General features: G+C 39.9%; 1 protein-coding gene across 3 annotated transcripts in view; it reads left to right on the top strand.

The window, feature by feature from the left end:
• The first annotated feature begins 2,465 nt into the window (after window positions 1–2,465).
• Window positions 2,466–20,965, top strand: part of LOC119902383 (low-density lipoprotein receptor-related protein 8-like) — an 82,440-nt gene continuing 63,940 nt past the window's right edge. For 2 of the 3 annotated variants that reach the window (XM_038718535.1, XM_038718534.1), the window contains exons 1-2: window positions 2,466–2,618; window positions 3,244–3,360. In XM_038718535.1, the coding sequence (XP_038574463.1) occupies window positions 2,552–2,618; window positions 3,244–3,360 (184 nt within the window). In that variant the 5' untranslated portion in view covers window positions 2,466–2,551. The remainder of the gene's footprint in view (window positions 2,619–3,243; window positions 3,361–20,965) is intronic. The other variant, XM_038718533.1, reaches the window with a different exon arrangement.

Consider the following 20,965-nt stretch of genomic DNA (forward strand, 5'->3'; position numbering starts at 1 on the left):
GTGACATGGACAACCCAAGGACCCCTCTCTCTCTTCTCTCTCTCTCTCTCTCTCTCTCTCACACACACACACACACACACGCACGCACACACACAAACACACACACACACACACACACACGCACACACACACACACACACACACACACACACACACACACACACACACACACACACACACACACAACTTTCTTGAAAAAGGGGGTTGTCTGTATAAATGCTGGACAATGCATTTGTGTAAGATCCACATTCCTATTAAAACACCCACACACAAACACCAAGAGCTGAAATCAACGTTAACAGTAACAACACATTTTTAATTAGGGTTATTGGTTGGATTTGAAGAAATACATTTTTCATTCATTCAAAGTTAGGATTTTAACAAATAAATCAGACAATGCAAAAGCAATTAATTGATATTCCCAAAGTTATGGTCTTGACTGGTTTTGAAATAAAATCCCGAGTCCCGAGGTTAAGAAAAACCTGCATGCATATCACATATAAACACCTTATTATAATTGTCTTCCGAAGTAGAAAAACCTACCAGTATATGAGCTATTTCTATGAGCAGCTGTTGTCTGTACATGTTATATATTAAGCCTATATTGCATGATTGAGGCACCAAGGAGATACAAATCAAAACTAAAAAGTGCATTACTCTGTGATTCTCAAGACATCTGCCTGACAGCTTCCAATAATGAGGACTTTATCTTGAAGAGACATGGATTTTTTTTTCTTCGAAAATTAGGCGGCTGTTTGTGTTGGGATATTTTCCTGTATAGCTAAACACTGTGGTCACAGCTCATAATCAGAATTTGTTACTGGGAGGTCTGGAGCGAGCTAATATCACATTGGCTGATAGTGCTAACATGCTGATTTTCAGACAATAATTTCTGTAACAGATTTGAACACCTGTTCAACAACTGCTGTGTTTTTTCCCTTCCGTCTTCTCCTGCTGCCTCATTCTTATTGGATGGTTACCATGCAACCATGACAACAGACCCTTACTATCATGATATTTTCCTCAGTGCCATGACTTTAATATTACACCTATACTATGAGCACAACAGTGCAAACACAGACTTGGATTACACCAATCAGGTGCATGCGTTGCTTGAATAGGTATAAGAGGATTGCTAGCTATTAAATCTTTAAAACTGTTTTTGCTTTCATGATTCTGTGTGAGAAGTGACAGCATGTTGCTTCAGATCTTCTTCACCATTATCACCGGTCGTGTCATTGAAAGGTGCTCTGTGGTGGGGGCTGTGTTTTAAATATACCCTTCCAACCAATCCACCCACACAGGTTTTAATGATGGCTGAAGGGGACAAGTCAAAATGCCTGCTGTGAAGAGACCTACCAGACCTTCTCTGTGTGGGGTGTACAAACTGTGCTTCACTGACAGCTCCCTCACTCTCCTGTTAGTTTTATTGCACCTGGTGTGACAAATCAAACCTTTATCATTGTTTTTAGTTAGTTTGGTGACATCATTGAATACTCAAACATCAACCTGACAAGAGGTCTAATCAGCACCGGTAATTGAAAACACCTGTGTGGGTGTGCAGCGCCTTTAGGTATTCCAGACATTTCTGGTTAGCTCTTTGTGTATTGTGTTACTCTGGGATTTGCAATTAATGTCCAACAGAGTAATATAGGAAATGTGTTACAATTTAAGGTTGAACCTATATTAATATAGATTAGAATATCACAATGTCAGGGCAGTTTTATAAACAGAAATGTGTATCATTGAACTGAATTTGTGTCTTATTAAGCTTTTTTTTATGTGGTTCAAATCATCCCAGCACATATTCTAGTATGTGCTATATATAGTATATAGTAACCCACCTGGCCATAATAACCTATAACTATGTGTAATATTTGTGGCCTGTGTAATGACACAAGTTAGACTTCTCTGTGTTTTTTTAATGGCAGAAAATTGTTTGAGCTGTGATATTGTTTTATTGTTTTCCTCTCTTGCTGCTCCTCTCCTCTCTTTGAATGTTCTTGAATATAATTTAATATAATTTATAAATTCTCTATAATAATAAAGACAACAGTTTGTTGCAACTCAATTCTTTGCTCAGTCCCTCACCAGCAACATACAATTAGCACGATATTTTCCTATGCTATTTTATTATAGATGTTGAAACAGACTAGTTGACAGATATATCTGACCCAGGTCCTTTAAGTTGCTGTTAGCATACTACTGATCGAAAGCTATGGAACAGCTACCAAAGAGACCTTTTTTTTATCAACTACTTATTTCAATATTAAGAATAAATGTTCAATCTCATATAGCCTAACAGAATAGCATTATGAAATCATCATAATTAGAAGGAAAGGGAGAACAAACAGTCTACTACAATTGCTCTCTTCTACTCTTCTCCCCGCCCCACGCGCTGACGTCATGCGCCGGTTAGCCAGTGAGGTGGAGGGACGGGGGGGGGTTCACAGCGTAGAGGCAAGCAGCAGCGTCGCAGCGGCGCTACAACAAGAGCGGCTTTCGGGCTTTGTTTTGTGGATGTGAATGAGCTCCATCACCTCCTTCAGAAATGTGGACGGATATAAGGACGTTGCTACTTTTTCATTCGTTAGTCTTGAGGCTTCATTTCTCGGAAGGTCAGTGGTGTTGTTTTTGTTTTCCTGCGTATGAGACGTTAGTGAAATAAAATATAAACCGTAGTGTGTGTGTGTGTCTGTGTGTGTGTAAGATGGGCTGTAGAGGTGAGAGACTGGAAGCGCTGCCTGTGCCAAGAGAGAAAAGACCAAAAATAAAATCACTTTTCTCTCTCATTAATACATCAGAATTTGGCTTATTGAATTTGAATGTTTAATATCTTGGTCGTTCAAGCAATTACTGGGGGGGGGGGGGGGGGGGGGGCTCTGCGTATCTGTCATGTGCTTCTTGGCTGTGAGCATCCATAGGCTACTGCATCAGGTAGTAGTAGCCCAGACTGAATCTTTGTCTTCATGTTGGGGAGAATTATGTCCCTCCTCTGCTGCCATTCCCCTCTTTCCCCCGAAGAGTTTTTAACAATGTTGGAAAAAGTAGATCAATAACTGAAAGAAAACAGACCACGACGCTCCCATCGCCTCAGCCAATTGACCTGAATGAATGCTGAATATCAATTAGGCATTCATTTGCAAATGACAGTTGAACTACTAGCGGTTACTACTCCACTATATCCGTTTGTTGCTGATCCATCTGGACGCTCTTCTCCCCTCTTTTTATTTTTTCCCCCAGCAACGGATGAGTGTGAGGATGGACAGTTTCAGTGCAACAACAAAAGGTGTATACCGACCATCTGGAGGTGCGATGACGATGACGACTGCTCAGACAACAGTGATGAAGAAAACTGTCGTAAGTGTTAAAATCAGTGGAGACATTAAACGAGGTCTGTTAACTGTGAAAAAGACCCGCTACGATTAAGGTGTTGTGCAGTTATAACAATAAATGGAAATAATTAGTTAAAAATGTATCAAAATAGAACAAAATTGTATTCAAAAAATAGATAATAGGTCACCAGAACTCCTCCCTTCCATTACCTTTTTTTCCCAGTGCCACCCACCCATAACAATTAACGGTGTTAAAATCTGCACTAAAACATAAAAGCATCCCATTGTATTCATATGATCTTAGATAGGCCTAGTCCATTTAGTAGTTTTTCTATCCATGAAAAAAGTTTAAAAACGGATTAAATTTAAATAATTAATCTAATCAAGAGACAATACCTGGATCTGCTCCCATCAGCTATCCATTAGAGCTTGAAGAATGGTCTGCTCTTGACTAGAGTGTATTGAAGCTCCTTTATCTTAATGAGCTGTATTTCCTCATAATGTTTAACAGTTATGAACCAGACTGCAACCCATATCTGCCCCTAGGTTTCTCTCCTCTCATAATTTCTTATTATTTTCATGGTGGTTTTGCTATTCTATTAGCATTCTAGCTTTTAAAAAAAATCTATTTGCTCATTGTGCAGGACAGTGCCTTATATTTAGGGAACCATAAAAGCTTTCAGAGTTATAAAGAGGCAAACATAAAATCATATTTTGAGTGGGGATTAGGCATGTGTGTGTGTGTGTGTGTGTGTGTGGCTCAGGCCCAGAGTATGTGCAGGTGATTTTATCCCTACTACATACATAGAAAGCTCAACAAGCATGTTTTTTTAAATAAGTGTTGACTGGATGGAACCATTTTCCTGTCATCTTCAAATAAAAAGCTGTCCAGCTGAGAGACAGATTGCGTAGTGCATCCGCCTAGTGCACAAACCTCTGACAGGTATCTGGGATATGTTGTTTTATGCTGAAATAATAGAATTCCACTTTCCTTTCTGACTGCAAGCCAGTGGCCTATATTTTGGAAGAATGGTCGTCCTGAAACCACTGAAGTTGTGCCAGAGCTGAATCCAAGCTCTGCATGTGTGCCATGCAGCTATGTTCTTTTGTGTCTTGGTTAATTGTGGCTCGGGAGGAATTCTTGCCCCTCCCCACACATGCATGCATACATTCAGTGCATACCCTGTATTTTTCCTCACACGTCTTTCTGTCTTTGTTTGTTTCTGTCTCTTTCTCCCACAAACACCCAAACACACAGACCTGTTGTGTACAACCGCCTTGTGGTTCGTCTGTGTGTTAGTCTGGAGGTGTTGCCATTGTTACCCTGTCTCTGAGGCCAGCAGGACGAGTCCTCAGGCATGCCAAAGAAAGCCGGTCATTTGGAACATCTTTGCACCTAAAACATTTATGTGTCACTGCTACACACACACACACATGATTAACACACACACACACACACACACACACACACACACACACATGATTAACACACACACACACACACGTGATGTTTGGAGAAAACCATTACTCTGTCAGGCTTTATTTTGTCTGTATTTCTTTTATGAATGAAATAGGAAATTGTCAGTGAGGTTGTATTACCCCCTGTGTGTGTGTGTTTTTCATCAGACAGAGCTTCTGACACATTTAGGGTTTGAGTGAAAACACTCCTCATGAAAGCCTTTTAAGCTGAGACTACTGTCAACTCACCATTTGATGATTATGACAAAATTACATGCCATTATATTAGAGAGTGGCCTTCACTCTGTGTCAATTTCTTTCCCTTGTGTAGCTTATTGTATGTGCGTGGGTAGGCAGATGAGGCTGGTTGGCCTGCGCAGAGTCAGATCTGTGTCTCTGCACTGGCATCCTTGTAGCGTTGGAGCACTGATTGGTTAACAATATTAGCTGATCAACTTTTTAGTGTTTTATTTGGAGAAGAGGTTCTCTGGCACACTGTGCAACTCTGGCAATGTTTAATTAATGTGTTACTGTTGAAGTCATCCTCAGCGGTAGCTTCTGTAAACTCCTTTTCTATTTCTATGTCTGAGAAGGCAAAAAGACAGAGGGACAGACAGTGTTGTGCAGTGAAGTGTAAACCTGTACAACATATGCTGCACAGAGGGAGAGTGCGGTAAGGATTTAGCTTGTACACACAGCAAATCCTGTGCAGGATTTACAGTTACTTTCTTGTTGACTATGAAGTGGTGGCATTTTTAAATTAAGTTTCCGAGCAGTTGAATGGATAGTCTCACTTTTTATTCTATTTGTATTCACAATATATATTTTTTTACAACACAGTGCCAAGCCCAAGAATCCCGTGACTGAATGTGTGCAACACACCACATGGTTATAAACTATGCTGACGGCAAGAAACCTTTGCTGCAGCTCTTTAATTAACGTGCCAGTGTCACCTTATTTCTAACCTGACAGGTGCTTGTGGGTGAACCTCACAGAACAGGTGCAAAGCTCTTAAAACACTATTATTGCTCATACCAGTAAAATACCCTTTATGCACCATAAGCCTCCTCCATCCACCACTCTGTTAACCCCATCCCCCCACCAGTTAACCCCCAGACTGCACGCCCATCACCATCCCCCATCATCCAGACTCTATTCTCTACTGACCAGTCACTCGCTGCATGCACCCATACCTTCATACATGCATAATTGCACTAATAAGTATGCATGGACACAAGTATGGAGCAGACGTGTGTGAACATTAATGCATACATACATAAACACACATGAATGCATACCAATGAACTTTTCTGACAAAGGATTGAAAAGTTGGATCCAACTAGCCATAGTAGAAACTGTATATTTTGTTTACTGGTTGCGTAACATTTCTGGGGAGGATGAGATGCAAAGCCACCCGCCAATGCCTCTCGCCTCATCTGGAGTTGACAGCAGTGGAGGCAACAAAAGAATTCTGCCTTGAATTCAGAAAGTCAGATTTGTACCAACTCTTGACATGGAGCCGCTGTTTAATCCTCATCCTGATTATAGCAGCATATCATCCAGTTTCCATCTATCTGCATTACCTTCAAAGTCCAGCCTGTCCACTTGACTTCTTTCTCATCCTTGGATATGATAACAATCTATTTCATCCTTGTTCATGAATTTAACATCTATACCTGCAGGGAGGCATTTCACATCACCACGTAGCGCTCAAAGTGATCTATTGTTTTCTTCTGTGATGCTGTGTCAGCAACAAACTGTGAGCTTCCTCACTTTGTGTTTTTTTACCTAATAAATCCGCACAACTCCTTCAAAGGCAAACTCACTTTTGAAACTGCTGGCGCTCCTTCACACCTCCTGTAGTCACTGATAATGCCTTTATTCCAAAGCCTTTCAGTGGATACAGCCTCCTCCTCTGGAGTGTTGTAACCAAAGTCCTGCCAACACGCAAAGTTTTAGAAGTGCAAAAAGTATCTCTGCACCCTTGAATATTTAATCTCTTATTCAACAGTTTTTAAACCTGAGCTACATATTGTTCAGCTTATGGTGTGTTCCATTTACCTCAGAAGTTGGAGGTCGGAGCTGGGAATGACATCACACCCAAGTTCACGGTGCTCCAGTTAAGAAGTCGGAAAATCTCGCTTGGCCAGCCGTTGTTTACAACTAGCCAGGTTAGCCATTGTTACGCCGGTTGATAAAAATGCATTGTGTGGTATTTACTTATACTAAACACAGTAGCAACACATCCACAGACAGCACTTTGTGTATGAAAATTTATGAGACACAAGTACACAGAAGTGCTAATAAACAGTATAAACTACAGCTTTCACTAACTGTTGCTACTCGCCATTTCGCATCGAGGTAGTGCGGTTCTCCCTACTTTCCAAGTCGGAAATCCGATTTAAGGGAGCGTTCCCTTTGAAATTTCCGACTTTGTACTCGGAAATTCCGACTTCCCACGTCAAATGGAACGCACCATTACGTCTGACACCAGTTGAGGAAAAGATGTAAATCCAATGTGCAGGTGTCTTTTATTTATGTTGTTGTCTCAGGTACATGGTATGTTTTTTCTTACACAGTCTGTAAATTGGATAGATAATCTAAGATTAGTTTTGGCTTCAAAACCGTATTCTTGCTTTTCTATAGAGCTTCTTGCTGTGTTCCAGCTGGGAAGAGGTAATGCCATGCCAACTGAAAGGCATCATAGCCCTTTCTGCTTTAAAATGCTTCAGGTATTGCTGTGGATACAATGAGAATGACAATTAAGCTATTCAGTGCCTCTCATTATGGGATTTGCTTTTTGTGTTGCTCATCTGTTGCTTATGGTTAAATTTTTCCAACCGCCCTTTTCAAAAATAGGAAAGGGGTTACTTTCAGAAATCTCTCCAGACCTCCTAATGCACACTTATACTGTTTTCATGGCACCTGTTTGGAGCCAGTTTGGCTCCACTACCATCTACCATATAGCTGCCGTTTTCTTGTTTTCTTTTCTTTTCATTTCATTTCTTTTTTTTCATTTCTGTCATGTCAGCAACGGAATACAACAAAAACTAAATCATGAGTTCATAGTGAAACTTGCAGCATCATGACTCTGTTTTCTTTGGCACGCTGTGCTGACTGATGCACAAACACACCTCTTCGATTTGAGTACTTATGGCTTGGTTTTTATTGCTTGGGCAAGTTCTTCTCTTCTGTGTGGACACAACCCTGCCAAGCTAGTTGATTATACACGGGGAAGCAGTCTGGCCACCTGCAGGGATCTACTTGTAAATGCAGAAGAATAATACAGTAACTTGTGATGTTCTGCTTTGTGTCATAAAGGTTTCAGGAAAAGAGAGGGAGAACAGCTTGTGTTTTTGACGTATACATTTTGAATTTATCTTGTTTTTTGTGCATGTAAATTCACCCAGTCTTTGCCTCTGCTTGTCTGTGTTATGTGAAGGGAAGTATTTGACAGTGGAGAAGTGAGGGGTTGATGATGTGGAAAAACAAAGAGAGCGGGATAAAAACGAGTGAAGTTGAAGTGATAGAAAGTGGGGAGAGAAATTTTGACCTGCAGGGTGATTCAGAGAAGTTGTTTGTATTCTTATCAAATTCTCTCCATAATCTCTATGGCTACTGGCAGCTGTACACAGCATGGAAAGGATTATGCCTTTATCTCCCCACTCAATGAGGCATGTTTTCCATTGGGTCTGTGGTCAATTTATGTTCTGTTAACTCACTCACTTGCGGTTCACATAATCATGACAGAGCCTTAATTAGTGTACCAATTTTTAATAGGCTGGATAAAGGAAAGCTTTTATGGCAAAAAGGGCTGAATTTATAAATTAAGTCAAATTGACCTTGATTCTATCATCTGTACCTTTTTAAAAATCTGTTTTCTTTTAAGCAAGAAGCTCCGAAGGTCTGTGTTGATTCCTTGATAGGAATATCAAGTCAGCTAATTGCACACAATTTTTCAAAATAGGACAAAGCCTTTATTGGACATATTTGTGGAAACAGCATCTATGCTTCAACCTTCTAGATGGGTGTTTTCCTTTGCAGCGGTTTACTGAGAGTTTACTTAGTGCTGGCAATGCTAAATAACTTTAGTGATGCTGCTGACATGAGCATGTCTCACCCCTGTATAGGCTACAACTGTTGATACGAGGTAGTGTCAATTTGTGTTTCGTTAGCGATTTAAAAAAATCTATGACAATGGAAAGTTTTTTATAATAATAATAATTGCAATAAATGCATTAAATAAGTAATTGTGTTATTGTCAGATAGTTAACAAAGTAATACCATGTGTGTGTGCAACTGTGTTTGTTAGCTTGGTCTCTGGCCCTACTGGCCTACTGCCCTGTGTCTGCGTGTCTCAAAGCCAGCTTTCACAAAGTGATCATCAAGAAGTCTGCAATTGAGCTATTATCTCAGATTAGTGCGTGTCGCTAAGCAAAGATGCTGAGAAAGAGAGAGAGAGAGGATGAGCCAAAGAGAGAGAGGGGTATTAATGTTGGGGGTATAAAACATCACTTAGCCTCAGCCGCTTGCCTTTTATCTGTCATGTACTTATCCCGCATTCCACAAAAGAAAGCATTTGTTTGGATCATTTTAAACATTACACCTCCTAGAAATCTCTGTTAATTTCAAAGGATAAAAAGCAGATATTTCTCTGGGGACACTCTTAGCAGTGTGTCTTGCCTCATGAAAAATGTTGTTTCAGCTTAGTTGAATCATTGAAAACTGCCGTGGAATTAAAACCACAGCATAAACTGTAGTCTGAGCAACACTGATCTAACACTAATCTTGTTCCAACACTAGCCTTAAACTTCACTTGTTTCCAAGTCAACTAAGACTTCATTGTGCCTTTATTTGAAACTGTTATGAATGAAAAAGGTATCAGATACAAGATTTTGCATCACATGCCTCATGACTAACTGGATCACTCTTATTTCCATTTTATGTTCCTTTCTTACATATTTAGAGCTTCGCTGATTGTCAATTAACGCTGCAAAATGAGTTCTAGCAGCACAACAGGGTGCCTGAAACACTAGTAAATGTCAAGTAAAAGGTTGCGGGCGTCAGACAGTTTTATCCATTCACGACATACACAGTCTGTGTATGCATCTAGTGACATGTTTTTCTTTAATAAGTTGAAAGCTCAGCTAGTTTTGAAATCCCACCTTTTGGTTTACATGAAAATGTTACAGATAAAGTGATGCTGCTACACACGGCTGTAGTTTTTGTAGCAGTTATTCAGTAGCAGCAGTGAAATGAACCCAGGTTTGCTTGAAAATCGATAAGGCACATGCTGGATATTTGAGCGAGGCTGCCTGCTCTGTGAATACGGGCCTTGGGGCCACAGGCATTCAGGCAGACAGCGCCTTTCACCCAGAATCACTGTCAGAAAAAACAGACTCAGAAGGGAGGATGTTGGCATACATTGCAAGAACTGTGGCCCTTTGCAACTTGTGACTCATTTTTGTGAAAAATGCCACTTCATGTGACTCAACAGGCGGGATTGTGAATCTCTGCTGACAGCTCCGGGGATGTTAGGATTGGCTGAGTGTGGCTGTGAGTCTCAACTTTATTTTGATTTATCTGTTTGTGGATGAGTACACACACTCATCACAGACCTACAGAGAACATTAATGCCACTCTGAAGTCAAGCCAGGGTAAAAGAGACCGTCAGCAGCGAGTGTGGTAGTGAATTGGAATGATGAGCAAATGGCTGTGACACAGCAACCAAAGCCCTCAGTCGCCTTCTCTTTTAGTGATGATTCAGAGTAGACAGATGAATTATGAGCGTCACCTCCACTCATAGACGTAACAATAATTCCCTCCTCTTGCCCAGCTACACAGTGACTCATTATATTGCCACCATCACAATATTAAAGCTTTACCTGCTCTGAAATCACTCCACCTGCCTACATGTCACAACCATCACACACCCACTAGACACATTGTGCCTGGCTAAAAATGAACTGTGGCCAACCCATTCCTTCTAAAGGGCCATGAAGGTGTAAAGACAAAGGGACTGAACAATGGTCAGACAGATGCAGTAACAGTTGAGAGATTCAGTAAGTCTTTACTATCATTCTTCAATGTAAATGTACTCTTTGGTTCTGCAACTACAATAATCAAGACTTAAATAATACTATTGAAATAGTTGTTGATTCATTTTCAATGCTCAATTAATCCATTTTTATCAACTAATCCTAGCATCATGTTTACATGTTAAGTTATTGTGGTTTACAGTTCTTAAAGTGGAATGAAAATGAGTTGGGACATTTGATTTTTACCATTATATGATCTTTGATAGTAAATCTCATTAACATTCTGTATAGTCAGAGATGACTGTGATAATTATGTCAAGTATTAATTTTGATTATATCTCCACCCCTAGTTATGGTCTGCCCAAGCAGGACAGAATAGCTCTTTGTTTTGACATAAAGTCTGTGTAATTTCATGGAAACCCCAATTAAATCACATTTTCATAACAATGTGTTACAGCTGGAGTGAGCACCATGGGTCTCCCTGATGCTGCCCATTTCTGTTTGATTTTGAAGAAATATTGGAAATGTAGATACAAATACACCTTACATTCAACAGTCAGTGTGTGTATTTTTTAATGGCTCAGCTGTTCATTATGGAGCATCTGCTGAATCAAGTATGTGGGGACAAAAAATTTTCAGAAGGTTTTTAGACATTGTAGGAGTAAAGCCGAATTAGCTTACTGTACCTTGGGAATGATTTGCGATTCATTTTATGCACAAATGCAGAATTTATGAGCTAAACCAAAGTTAAATGGCAGTTAAATAGAGTCAAACATTATATTACCTGAACAATGATAGCAAATAAGAATCAGCCTGAGACTAATTTACTCAGCAGTAGATTTTTAAGTGTGAGAGGCCAGAATATCAAATTATGTCTCTAAAGAAACAGCCTTCCAATTAGTGGAAGAGCAGTTTTACATGGGCTGATCAAATGTGTCCAATGTCCAGTCTATAGACTCGGGATGCTTCACGCTGTGCTCAGTGTTGATCTGCCAGAAAGAAAATGTGACCCTTTATGAATTGCGGAATATAACATATCAGGCTCTGTGTGCAGAGCGCAGAGCTTTTCTGCACAGCAGCTTTTGTCACAGTCCTCTGCAGGCCTGTTTTTGTTTTTAAACAAAACACTTTGACTCGTCGGAAATTTGGATTTTAAAACAGTAGCCACCATTTTATTTTTTTTAGTTTTCCTTGACATGTTCAATCATATATTGATAAACATATAAAATGTGTTGTGCAAGGGCGTCAAAGTGGTTGAAAAGTGGTGGGGACATCAGGGCTCAGATTAGGAGTGTGATGATACATAACATACAGAAATATTTGAAGCTGATCAGCGGGTTGTCTGGGGGTCCTCCCACAGAAGATTTAGAGCATTAAACTCGTAATCTTCAGTATTCTGGAGACATTTTCTGCTCCAATTTATTTTATTTATTTTGAAAATGTCTTTTTTGTGTGAAGGGAAACTATATTTAAATTGCATTGCAAGTTTTCTTATTGTGCAAATAAACTTTTCTCAAAGAATTTTCACTTTTTAGTTTCTTGCTTACAATTTTCAGAACATTTTTAAAAAATGCTTTCAAAAAGTGATGGGGACAAAATCAGCCATTTCAAAATGTGGTGGGGACATGTCCCCAGCGTCCCCAGTCTAAATGACACCTATGGTTTTGTGGAAGATTCACATGGAATAACAGTGTTAGTATCAGTCTTTTGTCATGATTTCAAGATAAATATCAATATACAAAAACCCTTTTGCCTAATCTTCCTAAATGCTGTAGGTGGAACTTTATTTTGAATTTGAAATCACATAACTTTCTCCATTATTTTTAACTTTAATCATAGTCTAATATGAAGCTTTTAATAGATTTCTGCAGTCCCTTCAAGGAAAGAGACATTGATATTTTATCAGGAAAGGTCAGCTACGTCGGTTTGAATTTATAAAGCTTGTTTTTAAATCATTGGTTATATAATAATTTAATACTAATCCAAGATTCATCCTGACTGTGTGTTAATACAGAAGTTGTAGCTCAGTACCACAGCTGAAGTTTTCTTGAAAGTGGTAGGAAACATAATGCTGATAGAAAGCAGAGGAGTGGGAAATGTTCTCTGGCAAGGTTTCTCTGTGTTGTGCCTGACCTCATGTGCTTTGGGGAGGCATATTGTGATCAAAGCTCGATAGCTAAGCTTGGCCTAGAGATAGATGCATTGCATGGCCATCGTCTGCTCACATGCACACACAAACAGGCATGCACAGTCACGCACTAAAACATACTCATGGAACAGCTTGGTATACATAGCAGAGTGTGGGATGTTTTATTGGTTTGTGCGTACCTATTGTGCACAAAAAATGATGTAATCTCTTGTGACAGGGATCACCGGAGAAAGAAGAACAAGAGTGATGGAGATGGCAGAACAATAAAAGGAGAGAAAGAGGAGGCGTTATAGAGGCGAGCCAAGCGGTGTTGTAAGGGAGCGGGGTGGGAGCAAGGATCAACAATGCTGCAGTGTCATTGATTTTAGAGTGCTTGTTTTGCAGTATGGTTGTGATGCAGATCAGATAAAGGGTGGCAGGGAAGCCCATTAAAAATCACGTGTAGTCTCTCCTTGAAAAAGGTCGGAAAGTTGAGGATATGTTTTTGTCTTTCGCAGCCCAATCTCGATGTACGTACTGAACAGCAAGAGAGTAACTACAGATATATAAGGAGAACAGACACCAAAGCAACAGGTCAACAAAGTAAATGAGACAAAAAGACAGGTGAAACTTAATCTAGCCAGAAGACAACATTTAAACCAATGGCACCCATTTGGCTTGAATGAAGACAAGCAGAGCATCTTTATGGGAGTCTCCAACTCACTGCAGAACATCTGCTCATCCTATCAGACAGCCAGACTGCTGGGAACACCTGGCGTATGTGCAGCTTTCCTGCTCTACTTACAATGCTGTTTGAAGTGCATTTTCTGTATTTAACTATCAGTCAAAACTCTGGCAAATCAGGCGTTCTTTATCTTCATTTAAAACAACATAGTTTATGTATTTGAAATTGAGCCAAAACAGACAATAGCGAGCTCCGGTACATAAGCACTTCAGTCTATTATACAACCGAACAGCAGAACCTTATAAACTGCACAAATACTAAAATACAAGGTGACAGCCCTGCTGTAATTACTGCCTTTGTGAACTCTAATCTAATCTAATAATTTGGATCCTAAAAAAGTTGCAGGATTATTATACTAGACTCCTGAACCTACTCTAAAATCACTGTAGCTTTTAATTTGTAGTGCTCCGTAAAGGCCTGTTACTGGTTTGTATCTAAACAGCAGAAACCTCACTTTTGCATACAGTACAGTACCACGGCCTACTTTGAATCTCGACACGACATATGTTATTACAGGGTAGAAATAGCAGCAAAAATGCCCCAGAAAAAAAACCTTCATTAAATTGCCTTATGCAACAGGAAGCTGCTATTGCAACTGAAAGCTGCAACGTGTTTCACACAATGCATTGTAAAAAATGTGATGATCTCGAGATTAATGTGCATTTGTTTTATTCCAGGGGCCTGTAAATAAGGCTTTGTAAATGTTGAACTATTAAAGCCATCTCACTTTCATTTAACATTTAGAGTCACTGCCTGTGAAGAGGATTGCTTGATTGATCTACCCTGTGCTAGTCGCTAGGCGAGCATTATGACGCTTAAGCAGAAGAAAAGGATGGACTACAAACGAGCTGTTTTCAGGCAGTTCAGAGCAGTGTTTTCTGTGGGAGAAGGGAACTCCCTCTGGGCTGGACTTTGAGCTTCTTCACTTTGCGAACCTATTACATGCACAAAAAAGGTATATAACTCAATAAAGGAGAAAAAAAGCCAAAAAGCATTATATGACCTATTTAAGTAAGATTTTATGAAAGCAGCAAATTATTCGCTTCGCTTCTGTCCTATTAGTTTAAGTGAGGCCAACCTAAATGTGTAACAAATGTGCCGTGCCATTAATGGAGCCATCTGAGCTTTACATGCATGAGAGAAACTGTAGCAAAGAGCGTAGTTGGTCACCCTCAGACAATCACTTGGATATGCAGTGTATTTGTTTATACTGATACTGTATGCAGCAGATACAGATGTATAGTCGTACATTGCACAAATGGAGAGAGAACTTTGTGTTTTTAGACTCGGGATGACATGAAGTATTTACAACTCCAAGTCTGTGCTTACGTGTGCTTGGTAGCAAACATCCAGACCTCCCATGCCCCCTGACCCTCAGGGCTTCAAGGTTATTTCACAATCCATTGATAAAGTATTAATCTAAAGCGTCTCTAACAACAGCTTTTGTGATGTGCCCACCCTGTACAGTAGCTGCCTTGTGCTACTTTTCTAACATTCAGTAGCTCTGGTGGTGAGAGGGAAGCCTTTAGTCACGGTCTGAGTAATCTGGTTCTATGGTGGGTGGCTGCTAGACTCTGTGATTGGACAGCGGGCAATTGATGGGCCCACACTACAGCATATTGGCCCACACAAAGTCCATCAATAGCTGTCTGCCACTTTGTTCCTCCTGTCTGACTCCTGTGTGCTATATGTGTTAATGAGAGGGAAGAAGAAAATAAACAAAACAACAACAAAGTTTGAAGCTTGAAACAGTGAAACAGAAGGTCTGCTCGCACACGTGCAAAAGTGGGTGAATGCATGCATGTGTGTGTTTGCATGTAACCATTGGGTTATGTTCAAAGGCAAACAGCGGCTGGGACTAAAATCTTACTGTGTCTTAATTACGCTGCCTTGTTACTAGGGGCACATTTTCTAGAACAAGAAATTTGACCTCGGGTGGTATTACAGTTATGTTAATTTTCGTCTGCAGTGGGAAATGTGAAATCCTGCTCTCAGTGCCTTGTCACAGCAATTTGAATGCCTTAGTCTCCAGGCCAGTGAGGGTCTTTCTGAAAATTCAGTCTGAAGCTGGAATTGTGTTACGTGTCATTGGAGTCAGGTCTTTGTAAGAAAAAGAGAAAGAAGGAAGGAGAGATGGAGAAAAGAAAGAGATATGGCTCATTCTCTTTGCAGGGTAAAGGCTAATCTCCTCATTCCCATTACAGTCCCTCAGTTAGGAGACACCGTAATCCAGTGTGGCACACATTTCCATACAGAAATGACTGTGCTGTCGGCTCTCCTAATGCATCTGGCTGCATGTGACTTCGAGTGGCAAGGTACTTTTTATCATTTATTCTTAACTCCAGACCTATTGTAAAATCACAATTTGTAATGGAAGACTACTATGAAAAATAGTGGGAATAAATCTCAATCTTTCTGAAGGCTTATAAAGAATGACATACTTTGGGTTGCACACAAGCACTTTCATACATTACTTTATATAGTTGGAAGGTCTGAATGCAGAGAAATCTCAGAGACCCAAATACTCATGACACAAAGCTCTTGTCATGGATCAGAGTCCCCATTTACACCTGTGTGTCTATATATATATATATATATATGATATCTAGGTGCAGTTTATTTTGGCTTTAGCTTTGGCCACATATGTGTAAATCTTAATTGCATCTGTCTTTCTCTTCCAAGCACTATGCCATCGATCTGTGTTTCACTTATCTTAATTTGAACCTAACCTTAGCCCTGACCTTAACCAGATAAGCTTCTCAAGACGTGGGCAGAGCTATGGCAAACATAAGGGGGAACATGCTTCAAAGAGAAAATACAAAAAACACAAGATCTGGCTACATGCAAGTCAGGGTTTATAATTCTCCAGTCAAGAGGATGGTGGTAATGGTACCTTAGGTGTTTGATGACAGATATATAACACCAGAAGAAGTAAAGTTTAGCTATTTAATTACAACAAAACAATTTAGCTAGCTGGCCAACAACTATATAGAGTATAAATTTGTTGTATTGATAGCCAGTGAGACTGTAGTTTTGCTCATTTTCATGAATTCTCACTCATGCCACTCCCTGACCGATGATTATTCAGTGGTGCACTGATCTGATAATCCCTAAAACAACACATTCTGTGTGATTATATGTGTTGAAATTGCTAGATTGGCTTTCTTCTTCTCTTTATATGTGACAGGAGAAGGAAACATTATTTGTGTCACTTTAGCTGCCATTATTACAGTGGATACACTCTTGTTGCTATTTTCACAGATTGCTTACTGACCTAGTAATACTTGGGAGGAGTAACATGCATTTACGCCTTTTCAACATCTGGCTAGAATGTGTCTCATTTGCACCATGACCTTTTCCATCTCAGCTGCATGGATTTCCACACAATTGTTTTTTTTTTTTATAGATATAGCAATTAATAATGAACTTAGTTAATTTGCAAATGGCATGTTAACATGCTAAACTCAGATGGTGAACTTGATAAACAGTACCATGACCATAGCTGACAACTCTCATGAGTATTGACTTGGCTTTTCAATTATACATGCTTTAAAATTGTGAATTTCGCTGCTAAACTTACAAAATTCCTGAGGACTGAAGAGTGGTGACCTTGACCCCTGAGATGGGTACTGTCATAGGCCTACTCATAAAATGCACCAACCTCAGCAATACCTAATCTCACTCCAAACTAAAAGTTGTCAGCTTTGACTATGACTGTGCTAACATAAGTATGTAAGCATTGTCATTGTGAACATGTTAGCAAGCTGAGGTTAGTATTTAGCTCAACTAAAGCCTCATGGAGCTGCTAGTGTGGCTATTGGTGTTTTGTAATTGTTAGCTATTTGCTTTGAACAAGACGCATGAAGTAGATGAGTTCAAATGGGGTAAAATGTTTCCATCACAAACTCCTCTTAACCCACCAGCTCTTTCATTGTTACTGACCTTATGGGTTATGTCCATCAGTCAGGTCTCAATGGTAAATGATGGCATTTGGTCCTGGAGTCATAATTACGTTTGAAAGATGGATAATGATTTTTAAGAAGAGTGTCTCCTTTGTATAACTACATTGAAACTGAGAGGAGATTGAAGTGAAGGGGGAAATCACTTTAGGATTCTCCTCATTAATTTCCATTCATCTGATTGTTCAGCAGCATAGACTCATTTCTGAGTCACACTTGTTCTTAAATTGCCATAAAAGAGGGTTAAAGGCTGTTTTGTATCTTTTTTAACCAATTCTGTAAGGTTGAATAGGAGTGAATAGAAAGATGAATGTGTGTGCCCCTGCAAAGTACTGTTTGGTTGTGTGCTGGGGCATAGGCACACTTCATACAGTATTTGTTACCCAAGATGAAGTCAAGATATTTTCTAGTCAGTATTTAAAACCTTCCTCATATGAGTACATTTGTGCACTTAATTAATCAGTGAACTTGCACTGTGTTTTACTGTAAAATCTCACAGAGCTGATATTCTCCCCTGAGAGTTTTGTATGAGGCTTTGAAAGTTCTGTGCTTCTAATCTGTGAACTTGGATGTCAGATAAAAGTTAGTTGTATCTTTGTTGTGAAAGCTTTTATTCCAGATTTTTTGTAAACTTCAAAACTAATATCGAAATGTATGGGCAACAATAGCCTAAATGTTTAAGGTGAGGTCTTTAGAGATTGGAGATTTAAGCTCTACTGCCTGCCTTTCTCTTCCTGTCATGGTTTTGGGTTATTATTTTGGAATTTATTTTGGTGAATCCTTCCTTGTGTGTCTATGTTTACTTACTTCCTGTGTTTTTATGTTGTGTTGTTTTGTCTTTGTGTCATTTATATATTGTTTTCTGTTTTACTACTCTTGTTTCTGGTCACTTCACTTTCTTCTCTTGTGTTTTCCCACTGGTTAGATTGTTTGCTCCTCCCTGATAGTTTCCACCTGTACCTTATTAATCATGTTTCCTGTTGTGTAATAAGTCTGTGTCTTCCCATTGTTTAGTTCTGGAGATGTCTTTGTTCAGTGTCGAGAATCTCGGCTTGTTTCCCTTGCCTTATATGTTGGATTACTGTGGATTTTGTATTTTGGTTCTCGCCTGTCTTATCTTTCTTCTTGCCTTTTGAACTGCCTACTTTGCCTTGGCTGTAAGTTGTTCACCCTTTTGTTAATAAACCTGGAGAACAGAACCTGCTCAGCCTGGATGTCTGACATTGGATCCAAACCCATTTTCCCTATGTCTGAACTCGGCAAACGTGACACTTTCCAAATATTGTTGAGTGTCTGCCTTCAGCAAGCTTCTGAAACCCAAGCTGTGCCATTGGAGCCACTTAGTAGCTGATATATAAATAACTTACTTTTTCTGAATAGCTGTAGGTTAAAGATTAAATTGTTTGGATGTGAAGCAAAGCATTGCTGAAAAAGATTATGTGTGTGCAGTCAAGCTTCCCTGAATCATTAAAGGTTAAAAACTAGCAGTCTGATCAATTGATCTCTTGGGAAAAGGTCTGGGTAGACCGCTGTGACTGTGATGAGAAATCCAAGACCTCAGGACTCAATAACATACAGCACAACACAAAGCAGAAGGGTGCAACCTCTGCAGAATATGTAAGTTACATTCAGCAGGATCTTGATTTGAACTCCAGGCTGCAGACTGTGGTGTTTGAGGCCAGGCAGAAGGAGCATCTGGCTGCTGTGTTGATTTGGAGTTATTCACTGAAGCGTGCAGGAAAGGTTCTGGAGGGAAGAGCAGCAATGGAAGTGTCAGCTGTTCGGCAGAAGGACCCGTAATCAAATTGTGTGTCTCCTTGTTTGCTATAGACCAGGGAGACTTTATTACCAAAAACTGTGGGGCAGGTGACTGACTGCACCAACCAGCTTGTCTCCTGTCATTTGGATAGCACTTCAGTTGTAAGGTTACCAGTTATAGATGTTCGCTTTGTTACAATTATTTGACAATATATCATTATCCAATTGTAGGGCTAACCCTGAATAGTCGAAAATTTTATGTGTCGATGGGCAGAGCCTGATTCGACTGTCAATCTCACAGTGTGTGTGTGTGTGTGTATGTGTGTATGTGTCGGTATGCGTGTAGTGGCAGAAGAGGAACACTTGCTGAAGAGATGGAGCCCCAGCTTCGCCGGTGTTGTGCCGAGTTGTCCGTCCCTCGTGGGACTTTAGGATTATTTATCACCATTGATGAACCACACAAAGAATATTCTATCGTTTTTAAATAGTACTTGAAATAGAACAGCATGCACGCAAAACTCTGCACAAGACCGGTAAATGTCAGGCGATCAGGGAGAAAATGGTCAACAGTAAGCCTAATTTTAGCTGTAAATGTAAGTTATACTGACTAATAAATAGAGACTGCAGCTCTGCAGCTTCTGAAGATTAAATTAGAGCTACCGTGTGTAACAATTCTTTTGCAAAGACTTGTGATTTTGTGTGTGAACTTCAGAGAATCAAGCTTTATCAAAATTAAGCTTTCAACATTTTATCTTACCGCAAGAGGCCTGGCCATCTGTCTAGCAGGATTAGTTTTATTAGGAGGTTTTGTTGTTTTTCTGCTCATTTTCTGATAAAAGTAGGAATTTGTTTGGGAGGGGGGGTGGGAGGGGGGGAGGGGGGGTGGGAGGGGGGGCGGGAGGGCGCGCATGTGTTAGCTCCAACTGCAAAACATTGTCTGACCCTTGCCTTGGATTAAGAAACAGCAGTAGATGCTGGTTCCTGCAAGTTCCTGCTGTTAAAATCTTACCTGCTTCTGCCTCTGCTCACATCTGCCAAAGCAGGATATTTATGTCTCCAGAGGACAAAAGGGATTGGAGCACACTGATTGATTCACAGCTTTTGATAGTGCAAACAGACTAACGTTTCGACACTGTGTCTTCATCAGAGTCAAAATGGACACAGGCATAAGGCAAATAGGGTTTATTGTCAACCTAAACCAGGTGTACAATTGTCAGTGGATAATTGGTTGAACAGTTTCAAATCTATTGGATAATGAATCCAAGGTTGGGAGTTGCCATAGTCAAGTGTCCAAGTGCCATACCTCTAATACTCTTTTAAGTTAAAAAGATAAAAGGGAAAATGTACAAACATCAAATCCCGACTAATTCAGTTCTACATGAAGGCCAAAGGACTCGTACTGTGTAAAGAGTGTAATCCAGTATACCTGGAGCACCAAGTTGATGATGTCATCGTCTCTAGGCGAGGGTGACATTTTTTCAATTTACCAGAACTTTAATGACAGCACAACACTGTAGTTTGTACCTGCATGCTCTGCTGCACAC

The sequence above is a fragment of the Micropterus salmoides genome, unplaced genomic scaffold (genome assembly GCF_014851395.1).
Source record: "Micropterus salmoides isolate LMB-PRFRI ecotype aquatic unplaced genomic scaffold, ASM1485139v1 Ms_hic_scaffold_14, whole genome shotgun sequence".
Lineage (NCBI taxonomy): Eukaryota > Metazoa > Chordata > Actinopteri > Centrarchiformes > Centrarchidae > Micropterus > Micropterus salmoides.